This window comes from Aotus nancymaae, unplaced genomic scaffold (genome assembly GCF_030222135.1).
Source record: "Aotus nancymaae isolate 86718 unplaced genomic scaffold, 86718_ANA_hifiasm-v0.15.2.pri h1tg000051l, whole genome shotgun sequence".
Taxonomy (NCBI): Eukaryota; Metazoa; Chordata; class Mammalia; order Primates; family Aotidae; genus Aotus; species Aotus nancymaae.
The window spans coordinates 5,754,828-5,768,958 of record NW_026988465.1 but is presented as its reverse complement, the minus strand read 5'-3'; the positions used below and the strand labels follow the sequence as shown (position 1 = coordinate 5,768,958).

The 14,131-nt window shown below is 34.3% G+C and overlaps 1 protein-coding gene across 13 annotated transcripts in view; it reads left to right on the top strand.

The window, feature by feature from the left end:
• The window catches only part of SLC35B3 (solute carrier family 35 member B3), a 77,517-nt gene that overhangs the window by 7,009 nt on the left and 56,377 nt on the right, over positions 1-14,131 (top strand). For 12 of the 13 annotated variants that reach the window (XR_010337530.1, XR_010337525.1, XR_010337527.1 and 9 more), the window contains 7 exons: positions 373-494; positions 5,745-5,899; positions 7,214-7,321; positions 8,381-8,478; positions 10,524-10,616; positions 10,998-11,109; positions 13,521-13,590. Coding sequence is in view for 6 of the 13 variants with exons in the window: in XM_064362971.1 (XP_064219041.1) it covers positions 373-494; positions 5,745-5,899; positions 7,214-7,321; positions 8,381-8,478; positions 10,524-10,616; positions 10,998-11,109; positions 13,521-13,590 (758 nt within the window). In the remaining 7 variants the exon portion in view is untranslated. The other variant, XM_064362972.1, reaches the window with a different exon arrangement.

Below are 14,131 nucleotides of genomic sequence, written 5' to 3'. Positions count from 1 at the left end.
TATCAAAACAGTTCAAAGAAAATGGTTGGGGTTTGGTAATGAGGTGTCTTTTATAGATATACCCATATTCATACATACACTTCATTTATTGTTTATTGATTAATTTGATTTATTCAATTAAAATTAAACCAGATAACTTTATTAGAATACATCTTAATGACTTGTTAAGAATGGCTTATTAATAGCTGATGTAAATATTACAAGAATTTCAAAAAATAACGTCGATGTGAAAGAGCTTCTAATCTCTCTAATTTTTTTTTGTCGTTGGAAGTGGGACTTGGTTTCTTTAAAAATGTTGTGTTTATAAGAATTTATTGTGAGGAAATTAATGTGCTGCCTTGGACTTAACAGTGTTCATGTGTCTTTTGGCAGGAATTAATATTTTCAATGGAGGGTTTTAAGTCCTATGGCTGGTACCTTACTTTAGTGCAGTTTGCCTTTTACTCCATATTTGGCCTAATTGAACTTCAGCTTATTCAGGACAAAAGGAGGAGGTATGTGGTTTATTTTTGTTTTCTGATATTTCACTTGTATTAGTTGAATTTTTTTTGGCATACTGAATATGCATGAAATTTATACTTCCTATTAACAAAACATCTAATAAGTACAATTTTTAATCAGTATAACCAACTTAGTAATATTAAATATGTTTTATTCATTTATGCACTGAAAAAAATGAAGTCTCTTCTCAAATGCAGTGTTGCAAAATAAAAAATAATAGCTTTAGGCTCAATTGACGTGTTATATCTTCTTAAAACATGGTAAAATATTTAGATGTACATACTTGGTTTTTATAAATTTCACCAAAATAGGTGCAGTTACTGATTTCTAATGCAACTAACAGCACAGTGGTGAAATGAAATATGAGTTTCAGGTTGAGCAGTCCTAATCCAAAAATGCTCCAAAATTAGAAAATTTCTGAGTGCCAATATGACACAAGTGGAAGCTTCCAGACATAAGTACTTAACACAAATTTTGTTTTGTGCACAAAATTGTGTAAAATGTGCACTGTGGCTCCAGAACAGCTGAGACACAGGGCACCAACTTCTTAGGCTGCACACAGTGTGGTGACCCTGGGCCCAGCCCACGAAACCATTTTTTTCCTCCTAGGCTTCCTGGTCTGTGATGGGAGTGGCTGCCATAAAGACCTATGACATGCCCTGGAGACCTTTTCCCCGTTGTCTTGGGGATTAACATTCAGCTCCTTGTTATTTACACAAATTTCTGCAGCCAGCTTGAATTTCTCCTCAGAAAATGGGTTTTTCTTTCCTACTGCATGGTCAGGCTGCAAATTTTCTGAACTTTTTGCTCTGTTTCCCTTTTTAAATGGAATGCTTTCAATAGCACCCAAGTTATCTTTTCAATGCTTTGCTGCTTAGAAATTTCTTCCACCAGATACCCTAAAATTATCTCCCTCAAGTTCAAAGTTCCACAAATTTCTAGGGCAGGGGCAAAATGCTGCCAGTCACTTTGCCAGTCTCTTGTTATGTCTAAAGGTGACATAACAAGAGTCACCTTTTCTCCAGTTCCCAACAAATTCCTCATCTCCATCTGAGACTACCTCAGCCTGGACCTTACTGTTCATCACTGTCACCTTTTTTGCCAAAGCCATTCAGCAAGTCTCCAGGTGGTTCAAAACTGTCCCACATTTTCCTGTCTTCTTCTGAGCCCTCCAAATTCTTTGAACCTCTGCCTGATACCCAGTTCCAAAGGCACCTCCACATTTTTGGGTATCTTTTTAGCAACACCCCATTCCTGGTGCCAATTTACTATATTAGTCCTTTTTCATGCTGCTGATGAAGAGATACTCAAGACTGGGAAGAAAAAGAGGTTTAATTGAACTTACAGTTTCACCTAACTGGGGAGGCCTTAGAATCATGACAGGAGGCAAAAGGCACTTCTTACATGGTGGCAGCAAGAGAAAATGAAGAAGATGCAAAAGTGGAAATCCCTGATAAAACCATCAGATCTTGTGAGATCTGATCTACTCTTTACCATGAGAACAGTATGGGGGAAACCATCCCCATGATTCATGTTATCTCCCACTGGGTCCCTCCCACAACACATGGGAATTATGGGAGTACACAATTCAAGATGAGATTTCAGTGGGGACACAGAGCCAAACTGTATCAGAAATGTTCTATAAAATTACCTTCAGGTTATGTATATAATATATATATGAAACCTAAATAAATCTCCTATTAAGACCTGTGTCCCATTCCCCAAGATATCTTACTATGCAGATGCAAATATTCCAAAATAAAAAAAAAAAATTGAAATTTGAAACACTTCTGGTCCCCACCATTTTGGATGAGGAATACTCAATCTGTATGTGTTTTTATACTGCTTTTTTAGAATGTGAAGTTAATGTTATGTTTTGTGGGATATGCCCCAGCTAACATTGCCATATGATGTCTGATAGCTGAGGTTGCATTCTTAAGCATTAGAGAAACACATTTTATTATTTTTCATCAAGACCAAATATGCTTGTTTGACACTATCATTTTAGTTAGCAACCATCTAGATGTGAGAAATATCTTGATATATTTTTAATGGCATATAGAACAATATGCAATGGAACGTCTCTGATTATAAACAGAAAGTGATTAGGAATTTGAATATAAAATTTTCTTGGATAATGTAAGAAGTGTACACATTCTGTCATACTCTAATATGTGTATATGTCATGTATCTATGGGGCAGTTTAAATGTAATAATGGCTATAATACCAACATACTAACCTTGATACAAATGTTTAATCCTTTAGTGAAGATTGCAAAAATTGTGCATTTTTTTTTTTTTTAACATAAAATGGTTTTGAAGTTTGTATCAAAGTAACTACAGTTAAAAATATTTAAATCTGTATTTCATGTTTCTTCATGGGTCTTGTTTTGCCTCTCAACCTGTCTTTATTGCCAATAAATTATTGTAGCAATTATTGTAAAAATATTTGAACCTTAGAATATCAACTTCATTATTTTTATGTTCTATCATGATTCTCCATGATAGAATTATGGAGGCAAGGTGATGAAATCCAGCTTCCTCATTTTACCAATAAGAAAACAAAGACCTAGAAGAGTACTGGAAATAGCCATAGGTGACAGAATACAAACTAATTAAATATATCCGTCAAGACTAATACATAAGGAAGCCTGATGATGATTCACTACTTATTGCAAACTACTGGGTCTCTGATTGAAAAGACACTAACACTGTCTTTTGTATGTGAAAAATCATGCAATGAGGATGCATGTCCTAACTGTTACATTTCAGAAAGAAACACCTCCCTATCAGCTACCCAGATGAGGGGGAAGGGAGCCTCAAGTCATGTTTATCCTTTTAAACCTTGTGACCATAACATATGTAAAAATCAAATGATTTGTTTTCGATTTAAATATAAGTGAAAGAATTTGGGAAGAGAATTTATGTCTTTATAATAAATGTAATTATGAATTGAAACCTTTTCCTTCCAAGGCACAAGAAAACATTTTTAAAGTCTTTAAAGGTATGTTACAATAAAAATATGCCCAATCATGTATTTCTCAATTTATTTGTGCAATACACCCATATCTGAATTTACTTAATAGTGCTGCACCCTGAAGTACATCATAAATTTTAATATCCTAAATATACTGCTTATTATTTTTCACCAAAGAATACCTTGTAACATTAATTACTGTAAGTCTTTAATGAAGGAGAGCTGTCAGATTTGTCTTGAACAGTTTTTTAAAGTTAAAATTTTCTCCCCAGCTGGGTGTAGTGACTCACTCCTGTAATCCTAGCTCTTTGGGAGGCCGAGGTTGGTGGATCACTCGAGGTCAGGAGTTCAAGACCAGCCTAACCAACATGGTGAAACCCCGTCTCTACTAAAAATACAAAAATTAGCCAGCCAGACATGGTGGTGCGTACCTGTAATCCCAACTACTTGGGAAGCTGAGGAAGGAGAACCGTTTGAACCCAGGAGGCGGAGTGTGCAGTGAGCTGAGATTGTACCACTGCACTCCAGCCTGGGCAACAAGAACAAGACTCCATCTCAAAAAAAAGTTTTCTCCCCATGTCTAAGGAAGCAAGCAATTGAAGAATTAAATAGCATCCTGAAGGCAAGCTGATCAATTCTAATTTCTTCATTTTACCAATGAGAAAGACCTGGAGGAATGCTGGGAATCTTTTTAGCTCCTTTTGGAGCTACTTTTGAATTTAGTTCTCCTGAGTTTCAGGCTGGTTTTCTTTCTACCTGTACTGTGCTGCGTTTCTACTCATTCCTTTTAATTTTTCTGACTTGAATTTTTGTTTTCTGCCAATGATTTGCCATTTATCTTTGAGGAAATCTGACAACCATGACTTGTATCATTACCTGGAGAAGTGGTGCTCCACCATCACTGATACCCCAGTGAAGGTCCAGCCCCATAGATGGCATGAGCACGTTTACACTGATGTATGGGCTTGCCGAGTTATTTCCATGTGGATTTTCAAAGATGACTACTATATTAGTAGTTAAGTAGAAAAAAACCTCAGAATCAAAATGTAAATGATGCGTTTTAGTTGACTTTTTCCAGCAAATTATTTTACCTTATATCTAACCATATATAAGATGAGGAATTTTGTTGCCTTGATTTCAATGTGAACACAAATTCTAAAATGGAAATTACATCTATGCAGCATTATTAATATGAATAGTGCCTCATTTTGTTCATCATACCAGTGTACAAGATTATTAGTTTAGACCATTAAATACCTAGTCAAAGTGAGCATATGCTCGCAGTAATGGCTCAAAATTCTGAAGATGCTAAATTAAGGCTCTAGGTAGATTGAAATCATGAGGAGGGAGTCAGATACCTCATCTTAAAGTTGATTATTATAGCATAGAATACAGAGAGATGATCTATAAGATAATTGTTATAAAAAATATATCTAGGGTTTTAAACCACATGAACTTTTTCTAGAGAAAGTATTCTTGGGTTATTCTAGCAGAATGAATAGATGTATTTTTCCTAATGCTAGATGGAAACATTAGGAAACAACAACAGTTGAAGAGTTAAGTTTTACTTAACAGTTTTAAAATTGTTAAGGTGTCTTTTACCATTATGGAGGCCAACATAGCTGGGCTTGGTGGCGCATGCCTGTAGTTCCAGCTACTCAGGAGGCTGAGACAAGAGAATCACTTGAACCCATGGGGCAGAGGTTGCAGTTAGCTGAGATCATGCCATTGCACTCCAGCCTGGGCAACAGAGTGAGACCTTGTCTCCAGGCGCCTGTAATGCCAGCTGCTCAGGAGGCTGAGGCAGGAGAATCATTTGAACCCAGGAAGCGGAGGTTGCAGTGAGCTGAGATCACACCATTGCACTCTAGCCTAGGCGACAAGGTGAGACTCCGTCTAAAAAAATAAAAAAAAAAAAGCTCTTTTTCTCTAACTTTGGTTAAGATGGTTTTTATTTGTAGCCAGAACTGCTGTCAAAGAAAATCTTTTGTCAACATTTATACTTTCAGTAAAAATCTAAACCCTTTTATTACATAACTGAGTGGCCTCATTTATGGTTGACTAAATAAAAGTAAATTGTTATTTTTAATAACTTTTTTATACAAGAGTATTACGATTTTTAAATAGTGATATTTTTACTGATATTTCCAGAAATATTAACCAGAAATTAGAAAATTAATTAGACATTTACACATTGTGAACACATTATCTTTCAGTAGTATGAATTGGGTCCCAAAATGAAGGTGTTAAAAATTGTCTTTTACAGAATACCAGGAAAAACCTACATGATAATTGCATTTCTAACTGTGGGTACTATGGGATTATCAAACACTTCCTTGGGCTACCTGAATTACCCTACCCAAGTCATCTTCAAGTGCTGCAAATTGATTCCTGTTATGCTAGGAGGAGTTTTTATTCAAGGTATAGTAATGATATGTTTTTATACTATTTAAACTAATAGGCTATGTTATGGCATCTAGCATTAGGAAAAACATTAAACTTCTGTTATATTTTCAATGAGCATTCTAGATATTATAACAATTCTGAATGATGTCTTACCAAAATAAGATATTATAAAAACACTGATATCTCTCTGATATGCCTTAGTATCTGAAGTCAGTAATTTGGACTTAGGAAAAAAAAAAACTTTGTTCTATTATTTTATTTTGGAATCTATCACATTTTCAGTAATATTATGATTACATGCTGAAACCCTAGCTCAGAAGTACCTGGAAAGGTCCCTTTTTTCAGTTCCTTCATTATTCTCCTTTCCAGGGCTCCCACACTTCACCTCCATTGTACATGGGCATTTCTCGTATTGAAGTAAAGCTTAATCTGAGCAGAACTGCATTTTTACCAATCTTGCTGGCTTAGTGATTTGTAGAGCCCCAGCTAAGTTACAAGTTTTGTGGAAATATGAGTAAAAGAAGAGGCAGTGATAGTAACAAGTAGTGGAACTATCATATTGTCATGAGGAGTATTCATGTTTTAATAGTCCAGTGTTTCTGTATCACGGAAATTCTTATACAGCCTGAATTTCATTTATGCATTAGATACCATCCCAGAATAAGCCTTTTAAAATGAAAGTGTTGTCAACTACTTCATGTATCATTTCAGGATAACTTCATATAGGAAAAAATAATTGACCTCAATCCCTATTAAAAATCATATCTAGTGTCCCAACTGACTAGGCACATATAATATTGTCCTTATAATCGTTACAAAAAACTCACACTACATTTTATTTTTAAAATAAGGATATATTAAAATAATTTAATTTTCACCTGCCTGAAAGTTATCTCATCATTATGACATTTGCAAACTTAGAGTCATGTAACCAGAATCATTACTTTGGTTACTTTGTAAACTTAAAAACTACAAGAAAATTCATAACCTTTTATTATGCATAAAGTAAAACAGGCACTACATTTCCAGGAAATTTTTTAATGTGTGTGGGTGTTCATTATTCTTGCAGTCAGTTTTTGCTGAAATACGTATATTAGTGTCACTATTATACCAGATAAAGTAGCTCTCGCTTCTAACTTAAAGGGACATATGAGCTCCCATTGGTAGTTTTCAGAAGCCCTCTTGTGACTGTCTTCTGCCTTGACTTAACTGTTTACGTTTTTGGCATTGGATATAAAAAACAACAAATCCCTGCTGTACTTAATAGAGCTAACACAAAGCTGGTTGGGTATTTGCATAATTAAGCCAACTTAGAGTTGTTTTATACAGGGAAGCGTTACAATGTTGCAGATGTGTCTGCCGCCATATGTATGAGCCTCGGTCTGATATGGTTTACCCTCGCAGACAGCACAATTGCACCAAATTTCAACCTGACAGGTAAGCAATTTATTTATATTCTTACTTTACAGGCATTTTAGTTTAGAATGCGAATTTCTAAAATTTGTTAAGCATTTTAAATGATAGTATGACAGCTGCAATTTTCATATCTAACATCAAGCTTTTGGACTTTCCACATAAGATGTAACAATATTACAGCTCTGTAGATAAAACTGTTTGTTTGTTTGTTTGTTTGTTTTTTAGTGCGCTTGCATTTTGACAGGGCAGGAGGCTATTTGCCCAGTCAAAATTTTTGATAAGCAGAATTAGAAATGGGCACGAGTTATAGGAGAATAACAATAGTAATCGTTTTCAACTGTCATTTGAAAAAAACTTTGCACTTGCACATTTACATGTCACTGCTTTAGCTAAAGAAGGAAAGGTAGGCTGTGCTGTTATAGTAGACAGTTTAATATAAATATAGACATTGCCTTAAAGGAGGGAAACTCTTAAACATATGAAAGGATTCTGCACTCTGTGGTGCACTTTTAAACAAAAACTCCTTGGAAATCTTGGAAAATGTGTGCTATGAGTGTGTTTGAATAAAAGAGAAAATACAGGATTCTAGTCAGGACCCATGCTCAAAGAAAGAGGCCTTGGCAGCTGCATGCATGTTTATGTGACTTAAATGAAAGATTTTAGTAATAATAAGGTTTTTCAAAAATAACTTTACTCTTCGTCTTTTTTTTTTGGTTGTTGTTGTTTTTTTCTTTAACTGACTAGCCACCAATCCCAATGGATAGATATTCTAAGAGTTTCTTCTACACTTACGGAACTAGAGGAACTATTCCACTAGTGGAATATTTAGGGAACTGTTACTTTATGTGCTATTGAAATGTGATAATGATGACAGCACTAACTCAGTTTCTTTTTTAAATATCATCACCTATGTATTTGTTACAACTGATTGTGGATTAGAATATTCTGGATTACCAAACAAATATAGTTGAAGATATGCTTTTGTTTTTTAGACCAATAAAATTTCTCATGAAACTTGATTAGTGTTCATATGTTTAAATAAGGAGTTTTTTCTGTTTTTTTTTTAATACCTTCTTGAAGGTGTGGTGCTTATTTCCCTGGCACTATGTGCAGATGCTGTCATTGGAAATGTTCAAGAGAAAGCTATGAAACTTCATAATGCTTCTAATTCTGAAATGGTAAATACTCTAGTGCTTTTTCTTCAAATTAGACAAACTTAAAAAATGGTGATATACCTAATTTGATGAAATAGTTATAATATCAAAGACTAGCATTGCAGTTTTAAACTAGTTTATCATTTTTATAAAAGTAATACATTCAAATATTATAGGAAGGTAAAAACTAAAACTACAACTAGCACTGCTGCTTGTTGTTTAGTTGACAGATTTTTTTCTCATGGATTTAGTTTTCTGTGTATTAAAAAAAAAACCTTTTGTTACATTATTTCTCTCCTCTCTTTCTAGTGTGTAGTATTTTTCCATGTAGAAGTTTGTAATTTTTATACAGCCCAATTTTTCTTTTCTTTGCTGGCTTCTGGCTAAGTATCATGGTTGAAAAGAACTTTCCCAACTCTGAGATTTAGAACATTTCATCCTTGTTGCCTACTAGTTTTGTGATTTCCTTTTTTATTAAGCCCTTGATCCAATCTAAAACTTAAAAACAAAAAATTTCTTTCAAATGACTACCCATTTTTTCCAATACCATTTATTAAATAATCTACTTTCAGCTCATTTTAAATGCCCTCTTTATCATAACATACTCTAGTGTAGCATTCAGAATTGTATTTTGAATTTATTTTTGCAATAGTACATATAATGACAGCAGCTTTATCATACATTTATTATCTGTTAGGACTAGCTACCATTGTTCCTTTTCTTTTGCAGAGTATTACTACCAGTAGTTATTCTGGGGTGTTTATATCCCCAAATAAACTAAAAATTCCATTGGTATTGTGATTGGTATGGCATTGAATTATAAATTAATTTAGGGAGAATGACATCTTGATTATTTCAATCAAGAATAAGGTATGACTTTTCTTTTACTCACGTGGTCTTTTTTTTCCAATGTCCATTAGAGTTTAAAGTTTTCTTCATGTAAATCCAACACATTTCTTATTAAAGGTATTGTTAATAACTTATTAAAGTTTTATTTCATCTTTTTGCAGAATTGCAAATAATGTCTTTCTGTCTTGTACCTGCTTTTTATATAGGAAAATGTGGTGTGTGTGTGTGTGTGTGTGTGTGTGTGTGTGTGTGTTTACATTGATTTTATAACCAACCACCTTGCTGGACAGAAACAGCATACTAAATTAAAGATAGACAGAACTATTCTTTCCTGTTATTTTCTTGACACAGAATGAGGCAACTTCAGTATTCTCTAATAACAGGAAACTGGTTAAGATTTTTTTTGATCATCATCACTACTCATTGTAGATAAGGTGAGGATGGGCACAGAGAGAATTGAGGGAATGTAGGCAGTTAATATAATGCAGTGGTTATGATGGTAGATTCTGGAATAAGATAACTCAGTTCATATCCTGGCTTTACTAGCTGTCATTCGGGGAAAATTACTTAATATCTCTTAAGTTTTAATTTCTTCATCTGGAAATTGGATTATGATGACAAGAATGCCATCTTATAGGGTGGTTGTGAGAAGTAAATAGAGTAGTCCGTACCAAGCTTCAGCACAGTACCTGCCTGACACAGGGCAGCTATTTAGGTTTGCTGCTGCTGCTGCTAATTCTGTTTATGAGAAGCATAGCAAATTGGGATTAAAAGGTTGGTTGGAAAATAGAGAAGTTAAGCAGTAGATATGCCATATACTGATTATTTTCATTATATTTTAATATCTTTTAGAAACTTAATGTTTATGTTTTATAAGTAGCTTTAAAGCTATTTGTTTTGTTCATTTAAGTATATTTTTTTCTAACTCTGACATGAAAATCTGGTGTGATTTCAGTAATTAAGCCTAGAAAGAAATGAATATATAAGCATGTATGAAAGGATTAGTATTACTACGTGTTATTTTGTACATAAAATGAGGCATAGACTTACAAAACATTATAATCAAATATTATTTCTGGAAACTTGGGCCATATTGAAATGATAATGTTTCTTTTAAAATGTTTGTTCTGCAAACCTAATTGTGCCATATAGTTAAAACCCTTGATCTTCCACTTTCAGTTTGATAGTACTTTTTTCTACTTTATTTTTATCTGCTGTAGGTGCTGTATTCGTACTCAATCGGTTTTGTGTACATTTTACTGGGATTGACATGCACTAGTGGATTAGGCCCTGCAGTAACATTTTGTGCAAAGGTAAACACTAATCACATTTTTTAAAAAAAATAAACATCTTCTGTTAAATAATTTTCTCTATATATATTTCTAATTTTCCTTGTTCAAAAGAGGCTATCATACATATACCTCCTTTAATATGACATATGCCAATCAGAACTTAATTTCAGAAATTAAATGATTGATATTTAAATTCATTTTAAGTTTTTATAATGTAGGAAAGTTGAGGATCTTTAATTTCCACATTATTTTTTCATTAAATCAAAATAAGAATATTTGCTTGACTGCATTGTCAAACAGCTTATTGCTCAAGAAGTTGATTAAAATCTGTAGTTTTATTTTATTTCTAATACCTCGGGGTTTGTTTTACATTTTTCTAACAGGCTTTTTTATTTGTTGCAGAATCCAATTCGGACCTATGGTTATGCGTTCCTTTTCTCCCTCACTGGATATTTTGGAATCTCCTTTGTTCTGGCTTTGATCAAAATTTTTGGTGCACTTATTGCTGTCACAGGTAGGAGAGGTTTACTTGCTTTGATTATGAAATAAGCATTTACATTTTCTCTGATGCTCTTTTTCAGAACATAAGGGCAACATCTCCTTTACATTAAAAAGAAAATTAACATATTTCACCAACTTATTCTTTGGCTTATGGTGTTTCTTTAGAATTTGATCTTAATTTCTTATTTTGAAGATTTAATTTTAAAATTGAACTTATACATTTATCAGAATAGTAACATTTAAACACATTAAAAGAACTTTCTATAAAATTATGATGAGATGAAAACCTCCAAAGAAAGTACTGCATCTATATACTTTTAACCTATAACTGATAATTTCAGTTTTGTTGCATTTCAAGTATGAGAGGTACACTTTAAACAAGCTTTTTAGGCCTTTCATTTGTACATTTTCTAAGACACCAACCAGATTAGCTTCCCTTTTTACCAGTAACCACTATGTGCCTGCTCCATGCTTAGTCTTTGCTTGGCCCTGTAGAAGAATCAGTTGTATTTGTTCTGCTTTGGAGGAGTGTACAGCCTAGTCAGAGGAACAGATGACTCAGTGTGCCACCTGTGTCATTTGCCAAAACTGTAAGGTACAGCCTTTGCCTTAGAGGTCCAGGCAGTTTTTCTCTCTCACATAAAAGAAAGCCAGAGTTGGTAATAATCATAGCTAATACATACATAGCCTTAGTATGTACCAGACACCATTATTTTAATCTCACAACAGTCCTATAAATTAGGCACTATGATTGTTCCATCTTACAGATGGATAAACTGAGGCACAGGAAGGTTAATGACTTGTCTCAGTCAACCAGAGGCAGGTTCCAGCGATGGCAGTCTGGCTGCACACCTGTGCTCTTTACCACACTGCCACCTCTAAGATGGTATGGTGACTCCGTGGTCATGAGAAACCTACGCTCCTTCTGTCCACTGTGCCATCTTCATCCTGATGCTATGCAATGGGATAGAGTAAAAGAAGATGAAAATCCTAAAAGTTCTGGGGTATATGTGCAAATCGTGCAGGTTTGTTACATAGGTGTACATGTGCCATGGTGGTGGTTTGCTGCCTCCATCACCCCGTTATCTACATTAGGTATTTCTCCTAATGCTATCCCTCCCCAATCCCCTCACCCCCTGCTATTCCTCCCCTAGCCTCCTACCCCCCCAGGCCCCAGTATGTGATGTTCTGTTCTCTGTGTCTGTGTGTTCTCATTGTTCAACACCCAATTATGAATGAGAACATTCAGTGTTTGATTTTCTGTTCTTGTGTCACTTTGTTGAGAATCATAGTTTCCAGATTCATACATGACCCTGCAGAGGACATGAACTCATCTTTTTTATGGCTGTGTAGTATTCCATGGCTGTGTAGTATTCCATGGTGCATATGTGCCACATTTTCTTTATCCAGTCTATCATTGGTAGGCATTTGGGTTGGTTCCAAGTCTTTGCTGTTGTGGACAGTGCCACAGTAAACATACGTGTGCATGTGTCTTTATAATAGAATGATTTATAATCCTTTGGATATATACCCAGTAATGGGATTGCTGGATCAGATGGTATTTCTATTTCTAGATCCTTGAGGAATCGCCATACTGTCTTCCACAATGGTTGAATTAATTTACACTCCCACCAACAGTGTAAAAGTGCTCCTATTTCTCTACATCCTCTCCAACATCTGTTGTATCCTGATTTTTTAATGATCGCCATTCTAAGTGGTGTGAGGTGGTATCTCAATGTGGTTTTGATTTGCATTTCTCTAATGACCAGTGATATTGAGCTTTTTTTCATATGTTTGTTGGCTGCATAAATGTCTTCTTTTGAAAAGTGTCTGTTCATATCCTTTGCCCACTTTTTGATGGAGTTGTTTGATTTTTTTCTTGTAAATTTGTTTAAGTTCTCCGTAGATTCTGGATAGTAGCCCCTTGTCAGATGAGTAGATTGCAAACATTTTTTCCCATTCTGTTAGTTGCTGTTTCACTCTATTGATAGTTTTTTTTTGCTGTGCAGAAGCTCTTAAATTTAATTAGATCCCATAGATTACTATTTTTAAAGAATAACCCCTGCCTCTACCTAATCATAGTTTCCTTAGGAAAGCCTTTCTTTTCTGCCAAACTACATCTCTCCAGGACTTACTCTGGCTTCATAATACCATGGCCTCCATCAAGTACTTATTACAGTTGTACCCTAACATTTAACTGTATTGATTATTTAATGTCGTCCCTACAAAATTAAACTCCATAATGACAGGAACAGTGACTTTTGTGTGTTTGGCTGGTTGGTTGGTTTTTACTTTCCATTGTTATCTTGACACCTCTCACGGATTCTGGCATATAGTCAGCTCTGCAAATATTTGTTGAATAAATGATTTCTAAAATATTGTCAAGATAGTAGTACGTTCTAAACTAGTTTTTTGCTCCTACAGTGACAACAGGAAGAAAAGCAATGACCATTGTGCTTTCATTTATATTCTTTGCTAAACCATTCACATTTCAGTAAGTACTTTTTAATTAAACAATTTTCTCAATTTGTAAATACCATGTTTCACATTTCCTCTTAATCTTAATTTCAGCTTTTCTGCATTTTCTTTTTTTGTAGTAAGTGTGTTAATTTTTATATAAATGAGTGTGTGGTTTTTTTTTTTCCTGTTACGCTTTATAAAGAAACCTTTTCATCTTGACCTCTCATCTATCAGGGTGTCTTCTGCTATTTTGGAAATGTTTATAATTTATTATTTTGAATTTTTCATTTTGTATACTTAAATTGCCTAACCAGAGCCCAGTGCAAATATGACCTGTTTCTATTATGAATGAATGTGAGTGATGTGTATGTTGTTGAGTTTAAGGGATTCCCTTTGCCCTACTGCAGATATATAAATTATATATTTACAGCACCTGCTTTTAAAAAGTATTAGTTTATTTGATGCCTGTTTCCACAAAGGATTTAAGGTAGAGAAGTATCCTGTAAGTTATATCCTAAAGACTTACTTAACTTGTATTTTTGTGTGTGTGAAAGTGTTTACTATCATATTGTTTT